The 20,454-nt window shown below is 34.8% G+C and overlaps 2 protein-coding genes across 2 annotated transcripts in view; one reads left to right on the top strand and one right to left on the bottom strand.

Annotated features, from left to right (window-relative positions):
* Positions 1–5,395: 5,395 nt before the first annotated feature.
* Positions 5,396–10,230, top strand: LOC106662936 (selenoprotein F). Its single transcript, XM_014387427.2, has 5 exons — positions 5,396–5,577; positions 5,637–5,752; positions 9,499–9,614; positions 9,815–9,924; positions 10,015–10,230. Exons 1-5 carry the CDS (start codon positions 5,524–5,526, stop codon positions 10,123–10,125), a joined length of 507 nt encoding a protein of 168 aa, XP_014242913.1. The 5' UTR covers positions 5,396–5,523; the 3' UTR covers positions 10,126–10,230.
* A 2,138-nt stretch (positions 10,231–12,368) lies between these two features.
* LOC112127381 overlaps positions 12,369–20,454 on the bottom strand; it is a 683,298-nt gene continuing 675,212 nt past the window's right edge. Inside the window, exons 6-8 of the mRNA XM_024228346.1 lie at positions 13,301–13,477; positions 13,089–13,239; positions 12,369–12,993 (exon numbers count right to left, since the gene is read on the bottom strand). Of these exons, the coding sequence (XP_024084114.1) occupies positions 12,687–12,993; positions 13,089–13,239; positions 13,301–13,477 (635 nt within the window). The 3' untranslated portion in view covers positions 12,369–12,686. The remainder of the gene's footprint in view (positions 12,994–13,088; positions 13,240–13,300; positions 13,478–20,454) is intronic.

The following is a 20,454-nucleotide window of genomic DNA, read 5'->3' as shown; positions in this document are numbered from 1 at the left end:
GTTAGACATCATAGTGCTATATTGTGGTTAGGTTTGCTGGTAGGTCGTTATGTTGGTTGGGGTTTTACTGGTTAGGCGTTTATTAACAGGGTGAGCTTTGGAAGTTTGGTTAAGTTTACTAGTTGGATGTTGCAAATTTGGTTGAGTTTACTTGAAGGCCTGGATAAGTTGGCTGAGTTTTATCTGATTGGACGTTGCTGTATTGATTAGGTTTTTACTGGTTAGGGCGGATATGTTAAATTTAGTAAATGTTTTGGAGTAGTTGATGGTTGAGGGTTAACTGGCTGGAGATGGCTATGTTGGTTGGAGTTGACTAGTTGAGCGTGGTTAAGTTGGTTGGATTTTTATGGGTTGGACATGGTGAGCTGAGTTTACTAAACTGCTCAAAACCTAATAGGGATATTTGTAATTTGTTCTTATTCTATTAATTTTAATTAAATTAACCGATGAATTCGTGTTAGTTGGATGAAACAAAATAGAAAATACTAATCAAAAACAAACAAATATCTAATCCTCATTTTTAATAACGGATTTACTTAAGAATAGACCATGAAGATTCCTCACTTTGTAAACAACACCATTTCTCCGTTTTAATCCAGTTGTATTATCTTTAACCAAGGAAAGACATCATCATGAACCAGAAGTTGGCTATTGCGATGACTCAGTCTCGCAGTAATATTTTATTGTAAGAAAGAATTATCGAGGTTACCATCAAATGCGTATCGCCGAGGCAGATGGCGTTCATCATAGCAAGGTCTCCTGGGCTTTAGCCCGATTCGAAGAGGCTAAAGTACCAGGGTATACAAAATTGAAATATTGTGCTGCAAGACGGTACCAATTCCATAGTGCCCAGTTCCTAAATGAAGTACAGGATATTTTGGCAAGGCCTTTATCAACGCAAACCATCCGTAATCGTTTGTGAGAAGTTGCCCTCACATCGCATCCCTTTTGAAAAGACATGCAGCAACAACCCGCCGCCGGCAATTCAGGAGAATTTAGTGCAGCGAGCTCCTAGAAGAGAACAGCAATTTGAATGCTGTTATGTTTACTGATGAGTTGCGTTTCTGTCTATATAGTGAAAGCAGGCGATGAAGACTCTACCAAGAACAGGCGTAAGAAGGCGTAAAATGCCCCAGTTCGAGCTCCCTTCAATGCAGTTTGGATGCTGTGTCGCAGCTTTCAAAGATGGTGGATCATGTAACAGCAAATTTTAATGCAAAAAAGCACACTGGCATGGTTTTGCTCGACCTGAAAAAGGCCTTCGACTCGGCGTGGCAGGGAGGAATTGTATTCAGACTTATTCAAAACACTTTCCCCCCTTACGTGGTCAATTGTATCCATTCATATCTTAACAACAGATTCTTCCGGGTTTCACTGAACAACTCACTTTCATCTAAATTCAAAATAGCTGCAGGGGTTCCACAGGGTTTGATCCTTGGACGTACCTTATTTACACTCTTCTTAAAAGCCATGCCTACAATAAATAACTGCCATCTTCATTATACGCTGATGACATGGCTCTCTATTGCTCATCATAGAGACTATGCACCATCGTAAACAGATTAAACCTTGAGCTTGCAAAAATTAGTCGTTTCTGTGTTAGATGGAAGCTCAAGATAAATACATCTAAGACCGAAGCAATTCTCTTTACTAGGCGTAGACCGTTGCTCACACATAGGATCTCTTTGATGGAAGTTTTAGTAAGCTGAGTGGACAAAGTTGTTTATCTGGGACTGACACTAGACAGGAAACTTAATTTTTCTAAGCACATCCAAGGGCTAGTCGTTAAGCGACGATATGCCATTAAGATATTATTTCCGTTTTTATCTGAATCGCATGCATGACAAGCATAATATAATGAAAAGACAATGATGAAGCATGTAACCTGTGAAAAATATCTGACTCCTTAGTTATCATTAATTCAAAATAGCGCTTGTGTGCTATACCTGTGATATTTATATTTTGCCATTGTTTTAAAGCTATGCCATATTTATTTAAATTTATTTATTTAGTTATTTTTATTTTTTATTATTTTATTGCTGTATATATTTTATTGTTGTTTATGTTTAACACTTATGGTATTGTTATTTGTGTGGTGGTTAGTGACCGTTAATCGATATTTATTTAGAAATCGTGAGATGCGGTCTGGTGTGATGTAGGTTTCAGAAAAACAATTTCTTTATCGTGCCAACGTTTCGATCTTTATTGAGATCATCTTCAGGGCTCAAAGTCTTGTCTTCTGCCCACTACTTGGGCATTCTCGACACGACACGCACGAATGGCACAATTACACAGAAGACCGAAACGTAGTACCTATGTCCTGTGTAATTTGTCAATAAATAGTACTACTACCGCAGTTTGGATGAGGCGGTGTAATGGTTTGGGCAGGGATTTACACTGGAGGACGAACAAAACTTTTTTGGATTATGATTTATGCGTGTTTATCACTAATTGATATTCCCAATTTAAAACATAGCATAAACAAAGACAAAAGTACATTCACACAGGTAACCTAAAGAAGAATTAAACTTTTTATGTTAGGTCTCGATTGAAATGAAAAAAGTCACTATCACGAGCGGGATTCGAACCCACGACCTTCGGCTCAATACGCCGCTCCTCTACCACTTGAGCTATCGTGACTTCCATCCACTCGGATATCAACTGCTCATCTCGACCTACAACCTTTTCCCTCTTTTGCCATTTTTCAAGTGTAATCATGATTCGATTCTCGGCGACTTATCAAGTGGCCACGAGGAGCTGTTAGTGAAGTGATACTTCTTTTACTTATTAAATCCATTAGATTTATTGGTATGTTGACCAAATTACTTTTTCAATTAATTAACCTTTTTATGAAAGGTCGCCGACAATCGAATCCTGACATTTGAAAAATGGCAAAAAGGAGGGAAAATTGGAAAGGTTGTAGGTTGAGATGGAGTATGGTATGGTATAGTAGGTAAAAACGATACTAGGAAAGCGGGGTATGCGCTACCCAGGCACTGCAGCCTTCTGGATTGTTTTACCTTCCTAGTTCCTCCGTTTACTCAATCCTTCTCCTTACATGTATCAGGCCATTGACTGACGCTGCTGCAATTTGATTCCCTAAGTTTTTTCCGTACGTTAGGTTAAATCTTCATTGAAGCATTCGAAGATGATATGAGTGGCTGTTTCTTCCATCTCATTATACAATCTGCAAATGGGATCATCGTTGTATATACTCATTGTTGTGTAGATTTTTTTCTCAGATGCCAGTGACCGGTTAGTAGTCCTACCACTCCTCTGAGTTTGGCCCTCTCCAATTGCAGCAATGCTTTTGCCAGTCTTGGTGAGGGTTGTTTCATCATAAGTTTACTATGTCTAGCACCGCTAGAGTTTATCCACTTCTCCTTCTGGTTTGTTTGGATCCATTCTGCGATGGAGGATTCTATATTTGTTTTTGTTGTCCTGGGCCTATGTATGTATGGTATTGCAGATCCTCCTGTGGCCAGACTGTCTGCTTTCTCGTTACCCAAAATTCCCTGGCACCCAAGATATCATCAGATTGTTGTGTTCCCCCAGGTTTTGGAGAATTTGGATGCATTCACTGACTAATTTTGTTGTGATTCTTTTACATGCTAATGCTTTAATTGCTGCTTGGCTATCAGATCTTACGAGGATTTTTTTGCCAGTGTAACCACTTTTAAGATTTTTCAGGGCTCAAGCATTTATGGCGTGTATTTCAGCTTGAAAGACGGAATTGTACTTCCCTATTGAGTTTGATTGCTCATGTGTTGGGCTTGTACAGAAAACCCTGATCCGGTTCCTTCGTTTGTTTTGGAACCATCTGTATACCATACCGTTGTATTTGATGCTCTCCTGCGTTCTTCCTCTCCTTTATAGTCCGTTGAGACTTTGTAGGAAGTTGTGAAGAATGTTTCCGGGATCATATAGTCAGTCCAGTCCCCATTTCTAATAATGGGTGTCTGATTTTGTTGATTATGGTTGTATGCCCGAATTGTTTAGTTCCTTTCCAATTTAGTTGTTTCTGGAGCCTAAGTGAGCTTTTCCTAGCCCCTCCTTGTATAAATATTTCCAATGTAGGTAGGTTTAGCAGTTTCTAATACTAGTTCGAATCCCGCTCGTAACACTAACTTTTTCATTTCAACCAAAACCTTACATAAAAACGTTAATTAATTGAAAGTCCCTCAGACGGTTTTAAACCGTGAGGAACGTCTATCTTGCTCTGTAATATATACTGCCGAATTGTAAACTTTGTATATATATTAAAGAATAAAGACATATAGTAGTAATTAATTGAAAGAAGTAATTTGATCAATCAGGCCACTAAATATAATGGATTTACTAATTTACTAAAGAAGAATGTTCAGAACTAGAGATGCTGTAAAGTCCTCCACCACCATGACATGATATTTCATAACTATCGCGTTGTTTCAACATGTCACATTTGTATTTATTTCAAAGTGATAATGTTATGATTTAGATGCCGTGATTAGGCCTAGAGTAAAAAAATAAAAGAGAATAGGGAGGAGACAGTCGAGTCTGGGAGGTGAACAAGTCATTCCGTGTAGATCAGGGGTGCTCAAACGGTCGATCGCGATCGACCAGTCGATCGCGAGTGCTTTTTGAGTAGATCTCGAGAAGAAAAAAAATTTTTAATAAGTAGGTAGGTAACTAAACTACAAAAATGTATTACGTAATAAAATAACACTGCTTGCGGAAAATGAGTGCAGTGAAATCTAAAACGTATCATTTTAATAAGGATTGGGAGGAAGAATTTTTCTTTTGTATGGTGANTCGATCGTAAGTAGTCTAAAAATATTGAGGTAGATCGCCAGCAGTTCAAGTTTGAGCACCCCTGGTGTAGATGATAGACAAAAGAAGTGTGTGATCCTCAAAAGTGTTGTATTCCCTGAAATAGAGTGTTTCGGTCCACTGCGGATTGACTGTAAATAGTGAGTACTTTCCACCCTTGTTCTAAATGGTCTGGCAAACGGTTTGCGGGAAATTACTGTTTATTTAAATTTAAAAAGTTTTAATTGTTTATTTAAAATTTAAAAATGAAATTTATTGATTTTAATTATTTTCTTGTGTGATTAATAAATTGTTTTCAAACTTTAATTAAATTTTATTATAAAAAAGCACTTGATCGGCTGTATTCAGGTTCGATCAAGATCTCTGGAATTCTGTTTCTCATAAAAAGGATTCAGAGTTGAGCCAGTCTTGTTGAATCGAGAACAGATCGTGACAAATAGTTTATATTTATTTATTTGGTTTATTATCTTTATTGTCTGGAGAAATAAAAGAAGTGAAAATTCAAACATGTTGTGACGGCGCCTTACGTCGATGTCTTCCAACCAGTGCTTGCCACGGCAGCGATAGCAGCACCTGTGGACTGGTTGGTACTGTGCCTGGTGGAGGTTCTCCTTTACATTTGACAACAGTAAACCGTTTCAATTTTTACTCTAAAATTTAATTAAATGTGCCGATTATAAATAATAGACAAAGGCAGAGAAGAATTGAAAAACCATGAGTAAATTAGGATTCACTTTGTTTTTCTGCTCCTTGGCTGCGTTATTCACGGTAAGTCAAATTTTAAATTATCTTAAAAACAGCTTTATTGTTTTATTATTTAATCGCAGCAAGGTGTACTTGGAGAATTTACTGCTGAAGATTGCTGGGCCCTGGGATTTAACAAAGCAACACTCCTGTGCTCATCGTGTGAACACTTGAAAAAATATGATTTAGAAGAAATGAGGTAAATTTTTTTCAACATTGATTTATAATTAAAAAACATCCAACCTATCCAAATCATGGTTTAATCGGATAGCTGATATTTACAACTATACAATCAAAGACAAAAAAAACCCACAGGCACTTGTGTTTGTTTATTTTCCAGGATAACTAGGTAAAAAGATTAAAAGTTAACTTAAAACATAAACACAACATTAATAACTGGTTGTTTACCTTTATAGAGTGTTACTAATCCGTTGATACACTTTAGATTAAAAATAAAGAGAATAAGTTCAATTTTATCCTTGTCAAAGTTTTCTCTGATGAAAAATAAATTTGAATAAATTTTTTCCCCTTAAAATATGGTTTCAAATCAAGATCTAACCTGGGTAGATTGAGCAATGATGTACATAGCGTCCATTATGTAGCCCAATACTGGGTGTGCCGTGTATTACCGTGATAACTACAGCAGTTTAGGACCATCGGAATTGTTGATCAAAGAGAGTAGAGGTATGATGGCCAAAGATGATCTTTTTCCTCTTATCGCACTACAGAAATTTCATTGAACAACTTCTTTTCAGGGTATAGTATACTACCCTTTAAGAGTTATTGTATTCCCCATACTCTGCCTAAAGCACATCAGAAAAGTCCTATTTTATCAAGAAACTTGATTAATAGGCCTGGTTTCAGTGGTTGAAGCTCTTCTGTGGTCACATTATACATCCTAAAACTCCTGCGGACTAGTGTAGCTCCACAGTTTATTAGTAGATGTGTTGGTGTCTCCAAATCATTTGATTTCATATAATGAAAAAAATTTCCTCTCAAAATATTTTTAATTTTCAGTAGTTCAACTATAATATTTCTTTGAATATGAAATTATTTGGCTTCATAAGACGAAATGGGAGGAACATTGTTCTAGTAGATCAGAAGAAGATTTGCTTTGGAGTCTAAATGTGATATGATCATTAATCTACATTTTTCATTTTCTATCAGTCTGCTATACATAAAATTTTTCTATGCAGATCTTCGGTAACTGTAGGATTATGGTCAGAGGATAGTATGCTTTGTTTTCAGCAAAGGATGAGAGTGATGGGTAATTTTTGTACATATGCCGTATAAAGGATTAGTCCAAGCACACTCCCAGTGGTACTTCCATGACCAGAGAGCAATATTTTGAGTGAGCTGATTACCACCAGACCTGAAAGAAATGCTCTGATAGGTGATGAAAGAATTCTAGTGCCACATTGAGAAAGCCCCCCCCCCTCCATAAACAATATTCTTTATACTCAAGGGAAGAGGATATGAGGTTTGCAATACAAAACACTGGTCTGTAGAATGGTGATATAAATACTCCAACTGATGATCTGGGAGAACGAATTTAATTTTGGTAGCATTCTACATTAACAAGAATCTTATCAAATACTGTGGACATGATTAGAAAGTAACTAGTTGAGCTGCTGAATTCGAATCCGCTGAATCAATGCCTTAATTGTTTCGGCCACTGGATGCCCCTTGAAAACTACTTGGACAATCGTATGAGGCTTTTTGAACTGGTTTGCCAGGTTTCGTAAGAATATGGTATTCGAATGTTTCCAAACTAATAAGAAGAATAAGGAATAAGAGTAAATTTTATGACCACAACCATGTAATACATTGTTAGTTAAATTTAATTGTTTTAAATAAAGTTATTCTGGTGTTTCAATAAATTTTCTGCCTAGCCATCTTAATTAAATAATTCTTATAAAAACTCATAAATTTTTGATCTCATCTAATTTGGTTTACATTAAAATAAGAATGTTGTAATTAATATAAAGACAAAATTACATACATAGTTCAAAATAAACTACAAAAAATATAAGTGTCCAGTTCTGACACTACTCGACGAAATTAAAAAAAATTAATTAAATAAATAAATTTTGGTGTAATTTTAAGAGCAAAACCATGTATTAAATTGTTAGTTAAATTTTATGAACAAAACCATTGAATAAATTGTTAGTTCAATTTTATGAGCAAAACCATGTAATAAATTGTTAGATAAATTTTATGAACAAATCCGTGGAATAAATTATTAGTTAAATTTTATGAGCAAATCCATGAAATAAATTTTAGATAAATTTTATGAGCAAAATTGTGTAATAAATTTTAGTTAAATTTTATTGGCAATTCCATTTAGTTAGTTAAATTCGTTGTATCAATAAATGATATTTTGGTGTTTTGAACAATTTTCTACCAAACCATTGAAATTAATTGTTGTAAAATAAAAACTAATGAATTTTTGATCTCGCTTAATTTGGTTTACATTAAAATAAGAATGATGTAATTAATATAACAACAAAATATAGTACATAGTTTGAAATAAACTACAAAAAAATATGAGTGTCCTGTTCTGTCACTACTCGATGAAACTGGTGAAATTTTATGAGCAAAACCATGAAATAAACTTTTAGTTAAATTCTATGAGTAAAACCATGAAATAAACTGTTAGTTAAATTTTATGAGCAAAACCATGTAATAAATTGTTAGATAAATTTTATGAACAAATCCGTGGAATAAATTATTAGTTAAATTTTATGAGCAAATCCATAAAATAAATTTTAGTTAAATTTTATGAGCAAAATTGTGTAATAAATTTTAGTTAAATTTTATTGGCAAATCCATTTAGTTAAATTCGTTGTATCAATAAATGATATTTTGGTGTTTTGAACAATTTTCTACCAAACCATTGAAATTAATTTTTTAAAATAAAAACTAATGAATTTTTGATCTCACTTAATTTGGTTTACATTAAAATAAGAATGTTTTAATTAATATAACAACAAAATATAGTACATAGTTTGAAATTTGTCCTGTTCTGACACTACTCGACGAAATATTATGAGCAAAACCATGAAATAAACTGTTAGTTAAATTCTATGAGCAAAACCTCTTCGACTATACTCGATGCTACCCGACTAAAATCTGGACAGTGGGGATCGCATGGCGTAGAGTAGGGCAGCGTGGCATCGGGCAGATGTGCATGGTAATAATACAATCTTATGGAAAATTGGACTTAGGATTTGCGTCGGGTAGTGTTGCATCGGGTAAGTGTGTTCCCCACTTAAGTAAAGGTACAAATGAAATAATTTAAAAAAATAAATAAAAATGGACCAACAGTTCGTCATGACACAGACGATGTACGGGTTTAGTCTATTCTGAGTCGTTATGTAGAATTCATAAATATCTAATAATTATAGAATAAACACTTCTGTCCATTTAATGGTACTTACTTTTCTTTATCTAAACACTTCAAAAATTATCTACACTTAAAATGTATGTGTATTTACATTGACAGGCAAAATATACCTCCCAATTGATTTTTTTTCTAAATAAAAGAATATTCTGCCCTTAATTTGTCTCGTTGTTACCAACGATAGATGTTTATGCTATGTTTTAAATTGGGAATATCAATAAGAGGTAAACCCACTTAATCCTTAATCCAAAACAAGGATAAAGGATTTTTCAATGTTTATGTTTTAGAGAATTTAAAATGTTTATTCAGTCTCACTTGCATTCTGATGCAATAAACAGTTTATCGTCATCGAAAATTAACAGATCTTTGAAACGGAAAAAAATTCCTTCCATGTGTTTGTTATTTTTACATGCACATAAAAAATGTTTTCGTTTTAATGTTTACTAAGAACCGAAGTATAGAAAATTAATTACTGGTCACGGTGTGCAGGACGTAAAGATACTGGCTCCTACTAGAAACAAAGTACAATTTTTTTTCCACAGAGAACACTGTTTCAACTGTTGTAATAAAGATGAACATGAACCATCTGTCAAAAGATATCCCAAGGCTACACTTGAGGTGTGTACTTGCAAATTCGGTGCTTATCCACAAATTCAAGGTAAGCTGGTTTAAATATTTGATTAAATGACTGTAATAATTAATTAGTTTGAGTCCTCTCACATAGAAATTAGTTCAGCAAAAGAAAGATGATAATTATAACATTTGAGAAGCAAAATAACCTAAAGATAATTATTTATTATTAATACTAAGTTGTTATTGACATAATTTCCTTAAACTTATTAACACTGTATATTCCAGCTTTTGTGAAAGGTGACAAACCATCAAAATTCCCGAATTTAACCATCAGATATGTCAGAGGGTTAGATCCAATTATTAAACTGTTCGATCACAATGGAAATGTTCAAGAGGTAATAGAACTTTTTTTTTAAATTTAGTACCTTTCAAATGTTTTATACATCCCATCTTTTGTTTTTGTGTGCTACTATATTTTTTTTTAGGTTTTGGCAATTGAAAGATGGGATACAGATGCAGTGGATGAATTTTTGAAGACGCATTTAGAACCAGTTACAAAAGACGATCCATACTACTTGAAAACAAATCAAATATGATAATTGTTAAATAAATTTCAAAATATTTTATACTATTATACTTTTGTGCATGAAGTGATATGTAAATACAAGTTTTTTGTGTACATATATATTTTTCTCTCCTGATTGCTTATGTTGTTTGCATTTGATCCTTTTATGGTTCCAAAATTAGATTCTTTTTTATGATTAATTGGATTATTTTTTTTAATTTAGATTCCCCATTGGAAAATCAAGAATGTTTTATTGTATTAGTTTTAAATCATGAGATTTCCAACTGTAGTCTGCGGGTTCTCATTGTGTAATTTGATCATTACCGATCACATTGGTCTATCAGATGAATTTTTGCATTTCACCATCTTCAGTGAATCTTATTCTCAGCCCATTACAAAAGTAGTGCCATGAACACCTTTGATATATTGTTGAGTATGGTGTAATTTATTTTTCTCAAAACACTTAGAAGGTGGTGAAATGCCAAATTGGCCAATAGGCACAACAAGATGACTGGTAAAAAACAGTATTAAGTTTAAAAAGTTTAAACAACCTTCTTTATTGTCCATATTAAACAACCTAATCGAAACAGAAGTATATAGAAAACACGACTAACAGACACCAGGATAGGATTCTTCTCACCTGTGAACCCAAAAAGCTACTGGCTTAAAAGAAGCAACATTTGGACACAGCCACCCCATCAAAAATGAATCATTAGGTTTTTGTTGATTGCCATACATTGGTGAACTATCAGAAAAGTAGGTAGTATTCTTAACCAAGATGGTTTTAGAGGTATTTGTTCACTTAGAAACAACCTCAGTTCAGTTGTTCTAGTTTGGTACAATTTGAAAAGATAAATGAACAAAATAATGTTTTTTTCGCATATTTTAACCAATGTTCTGTTTTTTGGATAGACTTGGATTTGACCTCTCGTGATTCTAGTGTTATAACATCTTATATTCCGACTTTCGCAGTGATAGGTTTATATTAATTTTTCAAACTGAAATTTTGACCACCGCCTGACTGACATTCCAAGTGCAAGTTCAAATATAATTTTTCTCAAAAAGCTAATGGAGCGATTTTCATGGTTGAGAACTCGTTTTAAAGAAACTACCAAGTGCATTTTACAACTGTGTCACATTTCAATTTATTTAATTAAAAAGTTGGAATGCCTAACTGTTAACTAAAAGATTAACATAAAAAATTAACGTATTTATTAAATACATAAAAATTAGTTTTAATACAATTAGCCCCCTGGGAGGGTGAAAATTGAAATTCCAACCAGAATTTAACATGTTAATATATTACCAAAAAAAATAACAATAGAAGAATGAGGTGAAAATACAACACAACCATAAATTTTAATATGTTTTTAATTTAATTCTCAATTTTTTGTTTGTACATTTTTAATCTACAATACAATATGTCACAATATATACAATATTTCTGTTAATAAGAAAAATATTACCGTTTTTTGTTTAAATATATTTTTATGGCTAAGCGAACAACTAGCCGCAATATATTTACACATGATTAAAATACGGAGACAAAAAAATAAAAATAACCAACTGGGAAAGGGTTGTGACTACAAAAAACCCCCGTAATGTAGTTTTGGTATGTACATTTTGAAACATGACAAATATTATTTGTGGCTGAAGTACTCTCGTTGTAAACTTGATAATTTTTTCTTAGGTATGGCACTGCGGATTAACCTTTCTTGAAACTTATCAATAGTCGACAACGCTTGGCACCCAAGTCACGGGCGGTACTTCGGGATTCATTTCAAATATTTACACTATACAAATCATCATCTCTTGTGTTAGTGTACTAGTATCCTAAAATATATTCATTTGTTTATTTTGTTTTTAATCATATTATATTTATAAATTTGATCTCTTTTTGACAAGAGAAACTTAATAATACTAGAATCGTATTAAGGCTTATTTTTGAAAATAAATGAATCAGTCTATATTTTGAAAAATTAAAATCGTTTCTTATAAGACACATTATACTGGCATTAATTGCCTCGTTAAAAACCTCGATTTTGCTTTGGGACTTCTTTATTTGCCAGTAGAGTTCTAAATAATCGTGAGAACTTTCAAGTTATATAAAATGATTATATCTAAATATTGGTCATTTTATGATATAAAAGAGTAACACAATTTACACTATTAAGAATAAATTGCTAAGTGTAAGTGCCAAAATAAACAAAACAATAAAAACTTTACTAATTCCTTGAAATAATTTTGATAAAATTAAAAAAATTTATTTCCATTTAAAAATAAAACAAAACATAAAAAGAGACAGATTTAAAACAAAAGTACCTTTGTTACACAGATAAATTCTACAAAAAAGCATGTTACTTCTTGTGAAATAGTGATTCAATTAGAAAACTGTTGACTAGGGATTTTAAAAATTGCAAACTTGAGCTTTACTCTCAAAAGTGGAAATGGGAAAATCAAGCGATTTTAAAAACTGGACAGGGTGATATTTAAACAAAAACAAAAATGACAGTGCTGGCGAAACACTCAAATGATCCCTATTAGCAAAATGATTTTGAAATATAGACAATTGCTGTCCGAATAATGGGTATATCACAAGTGGGCTAGGATCTCCATCTGTTCAGAGCGAGGGTTATGGACAAGAGGTTCCGGAGGGCCGGATATAGTGACGATGACAGGCCCAGTCGGTTCCTCTGCGGTCTGGACGATTGTCACGACATTTTCTTTGGTCGGCTCTTCCTTTAGCTGAGTCGTGCTGATATTGTTGACCGAGCTGAGAACAGAAGAAGCCTGCCGAGAGTGATCTGTCCTGGGAAGATCTGGTCGGCAGCTGCTTGTCCTTGATCGGTAACTAGGAGGTCTACTGTAATCTCCTCCTCCGCCGACTATCAAGCCACCTCTGAAAAAAAAAAATGTAAATTAAGACAATAAATATTAAATAATGTAAACACAATTCAAACACTATTATATTTTAAGAAAATGAATTTAAATCACCTTAGAAGTGTTGGAGGGTGGGATCTGTATGTAGGAGGAGGGCTTGCAGCGCTGTGCCTATCTAATAACAGCAGCCTTAGCCTGTATTCTTGCATGCTTGCCTGGTAAGAAGGAGGTGGAGCCCTATACTGAAACTCTGGATACATCATAGCTGAAATAAAAATAGAAAAAGTTAAAACTGTCCTGTAATAATGCAGTATATAGATATATACCAGCATAGGGATGGTGTGGCCGACCGTAAGATGGAGGCAGTCTAGGGAGGAACCTCCTGTTCGGGTCTGCGGATTCTGAAGTCGAGGAAAAGCCGAACATGCTCCTCCACGGAGGTGCTTCATGTGACATCAGCCTCCATGCGACTCCACTAACTGTGACAAGAACGACTCCAACTCCTGCAACATTGGAAAAAAATCTTAAAATCAGATGTGATTCTTTAACCTTTTGGATTAATATGCTATTAAATTTGGATCATGGATTAAGTATGTTTTTACATGATAAAAAAGTTGAGTTTTGTGAGATTTCTCTCTGTGGTTAATTGATGAACCTGTAATTTGGTCGATCTGGTATGCCTGTCCTTGCTGGAATTCCAGACCCAATACTGAAGATGGTGATATGCTGAAATAGGTGGCAGACAACCCAGTGAAGATAGGCAAACAAAAATGGTGAGTAATTATTGAATGAAGAGAGTTGACTTTTATTAGCACTTTTTATCTTTCATGATCAGTCTGACTTGTCGTACACATTTTCTTCAGAGAAGTTTTCAGACTTCAACAGACAGTTAAGAAATAATCAAATTTGTGCAAAAATTCCTTTTGTTGTGTTTTTCTTCCTTTTTAAACATTTATTTTCATATCTGGGGTGTGAAAAAGTTGAACTTATAGAACCATAAAATCAGCAAGAACAGCTTTGAGATTTTTAAAAAAATTGTTGCCAATAAATTTCAGCCTCTGACAAACCCCCCTGTGACAAAAATACTGTGGTACGCTTGACCACAACAAATTATCAAGTGTTTTATTTTTGTTTCGTTAACCCCCTTAACTAACCTATAAAATAACAAGACTTCAATGTTTTATCATCACGCCTCATGTTCTTTTAGACCTGCCTGCCCTCACTGGATTCCCAGAATCGATACAGAAGATGGCAAAATATAGAAACTTGTCTGAAAGACCCATTAAGGATAGATAGAAAAAATGAGAGTTGAGATGGGGATATATACCATCCATTATTCTAACCTCCCTGAAGATAGGTTGTACCTGATCATCCTGGTCCGCCATAATCTGTTTGATAATTGTCAGGGGATGGTCAGTGCGATACCTCCTTTTTTTTCCAAATATTGGAAAGTTTATGGGCAAAACACGATCAGGGAAGATAAACAGCTAAGAAATGCTAAACTAGTGATATGATTTCTTCAGGTCCGCGGTGCGATGAATCTATAGCTTGGTCGTTTCTGGTCTTCCTAGTTAGCCTAGATCTGCTTGATCATTTTCAGTGATTACTGTCCTTTTTAACGAGATACATCCGGTAGACCAAAAAGCAGACCAGAGTGGTCAGAAAAGACCTAACAAATAATGGCTAACTGCTCGAGGACCAATCATCAAAACAATTGTCTCTACGTTATCAATAAAGTATTTTGTTGGGTTAGAATGCAGACCGCTGGATTCGAACCCGGGGCCTTTACTTTACAATGAAGAGGGCCGGGTCAACGCCTGACCGTTGCGGCCACCGACGCCCCTTCACTGTTTGTTAATTTAGAAAATATCGATTAAATTTAATCAAATTTTGTCAAAAATTTTAAACACTCCTGTTAAAATTTTAGCTGAACCGTCTACCGATAAAAAGTTTTTTGTTTTTTTCCCGATAGGACTTCGGTCAGAAAGAGCCGGTGAAGCCCTGGAAGCCGGTTTTAACGCAATTACCCCCATCTTGGAAAATTTCAAAAGGCCCTGGGGGGTTTTGTTTGAACCGCGAGTAGAAAAGATATATGTCCTGGGAAGGAGGTTGACAAAGGATCAAAAGATTATCTTCTTTGATACGATTTCCTCCAATTGTCTTTGTATTGACTAAAGGAAGCAAATACCGTCCTTACAAGACAATATTTCGAGGGATGAACGCACATTTTTCACCATTATGAAATTCCTTTAAGCCATCCTTGCTTAGGAAATACTCTACGGGCCTTTATCGAGTTTATTTTATATAAATCTTTACACGAATGTAAAAAGCAATAATAGATACTCATTTGGCGTGGCTGGAACTTAAAAACTGTCGTGTAATGGACCGTTTTTTTTCCTGCAATTGTTAGGGATGGTTAAGGGTTACAATTGTGCACTTTCTCGCTTCAATAATATTCTACAAAATAAAACCTTGGTTACCTTCTGTACGAACTATTGCTACGATCTATACTTAGAAAATGACTTCGGTTCACACTGTGCGTTGGAAATCCAGCTTTCTCTTTTTGCTACATTGAAATTAAAATGAGGGAATCGCGTTGTTATTATGGCCAAATAGACAACTTGAAATTAGTAAACTTCTCGTGGAAAATGAAAGAACGATATGTCTAATTTTAACAACTTTTTTAGGAGCAATCTTATTCATCCAGTTGGAATAGTCTTTTTGAAATAAATTGCCAAGAACAAACAAAAGGCTGTGATTTCATCATAATCGCAGGCGAAGGTCGTGGGTTCGAATCCCGCTTGTGACACTGACTTTTTTTATCTCAACCAAAACCTTGATTAATTGAAAAGAATTTATTTGGTCAAACGGACCACGAAACCTAATAAATACATGTAGTAAGAAAAAGAATTATACTTCACTAAACTCTCCGTGGCCATTTCATTTGTCGCCGAGAATCAAATCCATTACACGACATTTTGAAAAATGGCAAAAAGGAGGAAAAATTTAAGAAGTTGGGGTTGAGATGGTAGGTTAGTGTCCGAGTGAATCGAAGTCACAATAGCTCAAGTGGTAGAGTAGCGGCGTATTTAGCCGAATCCCGCTCGTGACAGACTTTTTTATCTCAACCTTAAGCCCAATCTCACCAAGCCTTAATTAATTGAATAGGGCATACTTTGGTGTTGGAACTTTCTAAGTCGGAGTTACCCCCAAACAGTGGTCCGCCGCGAACTTCGAGAACAATTAAAATTACAAAAATAAACGTAGAATGAACAAGTAAAAAATTAATAATGAGTACTGAAAACGAAAGTTTTTTTATTTTACAACAGCAGTCATTGCGTTCCCCACAGACTTTACCTATGAAATAAATGCCAGCCCCTTTCAACAAACGTTTTGTATGAGTCTCCAAATTATTAAGATACGACCATTGAAGTTAAGGACTTTTCACAATACTATGTGGATATGATAGCATGTCGATAAGGGAACCTTAATCATTCCCTGCTTCACTATACAGGAGTGAGGTGGCTGCCTCGTGGGAAACCTCTTTCCAGATTACATGAATTTCATTCTGGAGTCTTATTTCTGTCGATGGACCACAATATCAAATTGGCCAACGATTTCTCTGGTGAGAAATGGCAATGTATACTGTCGTATTTATTAGATATTTTCATGAAAATGAATGAGACGTGGGACAAATTTGCAGGGGAAGAGTATCTCAACTTTCGATGCTAATGACAAAGTTCACGCCTTCAAAAGAAAAATCCAATTTTGGGTAGAATCTGTTGAGAAGGATGAAATGGGGTGTTTTCCTGTGTAAAATTATTTCTTGAAAGAAAATTAACTGGTGCTTGCGAATGGTTGATTGATGAAATATGTGAACACCTTTAATCTTGAGAGATGTCTATGGACTGCCTTGGACGACGAGGAAGAGGCGTGAAAAGAAGAGAGACAGGGTAGCAGCAACTACTCAAGAGATATCGGCTTTGGACAACGGGGACGAGGTATGCGAAAAGAAGGTAGCCGGGTAGCCTCCTAGTACCTAACCCAAACCTGAAAACCTTGTATCTTCCTCCATCTTGGCTACAGGCCATCCTCCTAAGAGTAATGTTGCTTCTACTATGACCCTTATTCCTATTTTAATTTATCCGCAATTGCTTCATTTGTAACATATTAATCCCTGAAATTGTTTTCTTCCTAATAATAATAAAAAAATTGGTTGTTTCAGAGAAATCATCAGTACAAAAATGAGTGTTTCTTCATAATCCAAACTGTGTTACGAATAGCCAATAGAAAAAAAAACTTTCTTTTCATTTTTTTCAAGGATTCAGGCAACGCTAAATATTTGGAAATCTCCAAGGAAACCGCAACATCTCTCTCACCTTGCTATGTGCACGGAATGCACGACTGCGGTTTGATTGAAATTCCTTCACTCGAAGGAAAAATTTGGGTTAATTGGACATTCTTGATTGAGAAGATTGTCGGCAAAGGACTTATGGGGAAATTGCGGAAGTGTAAGTTGAGAACGCAACTTGGGGCCGTATTTACGGGCCCCCAACTAATTTCTGGCACAGGGCGATAAATCTGGAGAAAAGGCCGTGTGTCGAAACTTACTCCTGGGCTGGTCCGGGGATCCGGGTAAATGGTCGGTTTTAATGGGCCGCCTCGGGGTTGCCGAAGCAAGGACCATTGTTCGACTCTCGAGTGAAATTGGCCCTCGGGAAGGCCGTCCGGACAATGCAATACGCCCGAGTTCCAGAGCTGAAAAGATACAATGCAGTTCTATAGATCTGTGGACAGACTGAGGAAAAGGCTCCGGATGATGCGTTTGTAATTGGTTTACAATGTTTTGTTCTATTGCTTCACTGACGTCTCCTGACTGTGATTGCCAGATGACATGAAATGTAATTATTGCCTTTTTGAAATATTTGAATTGACTATAATCTATACACAAAATTCAGTACTCTATAGTTTAAAGCATCGACATCAATGAAATTTCTTTGTCATCTGTTTCTATTTTGTCCAAATCATTTAGCTGCAATCCTTTCCATCCAGCAATGCCGAAACACTCCACGACCAACTCAGGGAGAGGAGGCATGCTTGATTGTAAAAGACCAAACTGCAAATGCTACTTTTTTTAAAATTATATATCGAACTTATTGTATTATTAGTTTTAATTAAACAAAAAATTCCCATCAGATAAAATTTGTGCATAAACCGCATTTGCCACATGCATCTACTTTCCCTCCATCTTCCGACCAAACTAATTCAAATCATCATAATCACACCCCCCTTAACGCTTAAACCATATTCTTCCCAAAATTCAACCAAACAGGTATCTAACACTAAACAATTCAACAACCACACTACAGTTCATAAACACACATTTTTCAAACATACCAGCAAACTTTCTCCAACAGCCTATTGTAGAAAATTTATTTCCTACCCATCGACTTATTATGGAGTTCCATAAAATCAGGATGAACACCATAAAAAAGCCTAATATTTAGTCACCACAACCGTGACATATCTTCACAGAAAACACACATGAGTGAATTTATACAATGCAAAATATATTTTTTATATTCAATCAAAGTATTTCTACTCACTCAAAGTGTTTGTCTTCTGTGTAATTGTGCCATTCTTGCGTGTCGTGTTGACACTGGCACTCTCAACACGATTCTACATGTATTTGTTAAATGTAAACAATGTTTGTAAATCCCAGGCCCTGAAGATGATCTAAATAAAGATCGAAACGTAGCACAATAAAGAAAATGTTTTTCTAAACCTGCATCACACAAGACCGCATCTCACGATCTCCAAATAATAAATATCAAGAAATTATTCAGTATTATGCTTTTCATAAAAAAAAGTTAATTCTGTGCTCAAGCTATTTTGATTTATAACATGTTCTTATGTAGTAGACCTAGTAAGTAAGGAATAATCCTTCCAACTTTAAGACGCCCAGCACCTTATTGTATTTTAACCTTTTTTGTTAGTTAATTTTGGTAAATTTGATCAATACGTTGGTCGTTTCAGATTATCATACTGTGCCCACATCAGAAGAATGCGAAAAGCCAAAACAACGTGGACCGGAAGCAACCGAACTACAGGTTCTTCACCCCGCTGATATCCATAATAATTACGAGTGAAATTCAAATTCTTCATCGTCACATTTATTGAAAACTTGTGTATTTAACTAATCTTGAACCAAACAATTAAATGCTACACCATCAACGTTTCAATAAAATGTCTGTTTCATTTTATATACATCAAAATTTATTTACATCCTTAAGGATCTTACTGCCTCTTTATTTATTATAGATTGTGTCTGGATTTGTTTACAAGTCGAGTGTTTTAATATTGTATCCCCTTTTCTGTACTTTATCAGATTTTTCCTTTTTCAGAAGCATTATTTCTTATGGTGAAAATAAATCTTGAAACTATCACTGCTATAGTTTTGTGGCATGTTGCTGTTTTCTTTTATTATTCATGTAACGTTAAGAGGTATAAGAAGCATCGACATCTGTACAATAATACAGGTATTTTTAAAGATGATATGTTGGATCGACCTGCTGCTAAACTACGTGGAAAAAGGTTCTTCCGTGAGGTCACAACAGAACGACAATTCTTTTGGTTTTTGCCGAGCTTTCGACGATTATATGGTCATCATGAAGGCCTCTTTATTATGGGAAAACATAACAGTTAGAAATACTATCTCTGTCCCTAGAAATATTGTACAATTTAGAAACCAAATTAAAAACAATTACATTATCATACTCTAACTCGATGAGTGTTAAACATATGTCTTGAGGAAAACTGCATTTATAGTAAATTATTTAAATTTGGTGAAGCTCAGTATCTACATATTAAAAAGATAAAATATAGAATTAATTAAAACCAATAAAATACATTGCAATTTCCACACAGGTATTTTTGTTCATTTTTTATGTTCTTTACTAGGTAGAGTCTTCATTAGTTGTAGGGACAGACACACTGAATATGGCAAACCAACCCAGGCAGACCAAACTATAAGGATCAAATTATAGATTTCCTCCGCAGGCCAAACAGAGAAATTTCACGATTAAACACAGAAAGTTTGAAAATTGCAGTTTTTCCGATGTTCAGGTTTTCCCCTTTTACCAAAAAAAAAACGAATTTGTACTCTAATATTAAGAAACGCTGAAACTACATAAAAAATAGTAATCATGGGAATAGCTTACAGTAATTTTCTTTGTTTGTGGGGACATAGAAAGTGAGCCAAGAAAAGAGTTTTTGTAGGCAAGAAAGATATCAAGAGGGGAAACGAGGCTCCTGGGACAGACCGTAGAACGAAAATTGACGCTGGCATACTTCGTAAATTCAAAGGCAAAAAAGGTAAATTATGCTTTGGAATCAAGGGTACCACCGCTGCTTTGTTTTGTTCTTTCGTTGTACGTCCATATCGAAAGAAAACGCCAAGATTTGCGTGACAAATGGCGGA

The sequence above is a fragment of the Cimex lectularius genome, unplaced genomic scaffold (assembly GCF_000648675.2).
Source record: "Cimex lectularius strain Harlan isolate CLEC.00 unplaced genomic scaffold, Clec_2.1 scaffold1, whole genome shotgun sequence".
Taxonomy (NCBI): Eukaryota; Metazoa; Arthropoda; class Insecta; order Hemiptera; family Cimicidae; genus Cimex; species Cimex lectularius.
Note: the sequence above shows the minus strand (reverse complement) of the source record. Positions and strands in the feature narration are given on the sequence as shown.

What these genes read in the sequence shown, in the direction of transcription:
- LOC106662936 (XM_014387427.2), top strand. Translation starts at nt 5,524, where the DNA reads ATGAGTAAATTAGGATTCACTTTGTTTTTCTGCTCCTTGGCTGCGTTA. An exon ending in CCTTGGCTGCGTTATTCACG is followed by an intron (nt 5,578 to 5,636) that starts GTAAGTCAAATT and finishes ATTTAATCGCAG; the next exon opens with CAAGGTGTACTTGGAGAATT. An exon ending in TGCTTATCCACAAATTCAAG is followed by an intron (nt 9,615 to 9,814) that starts GTAAGCTGGTTT and finishes TGTATATTCCAG; the next exon opens with CTTTTGTGAAAGGTGACAAA.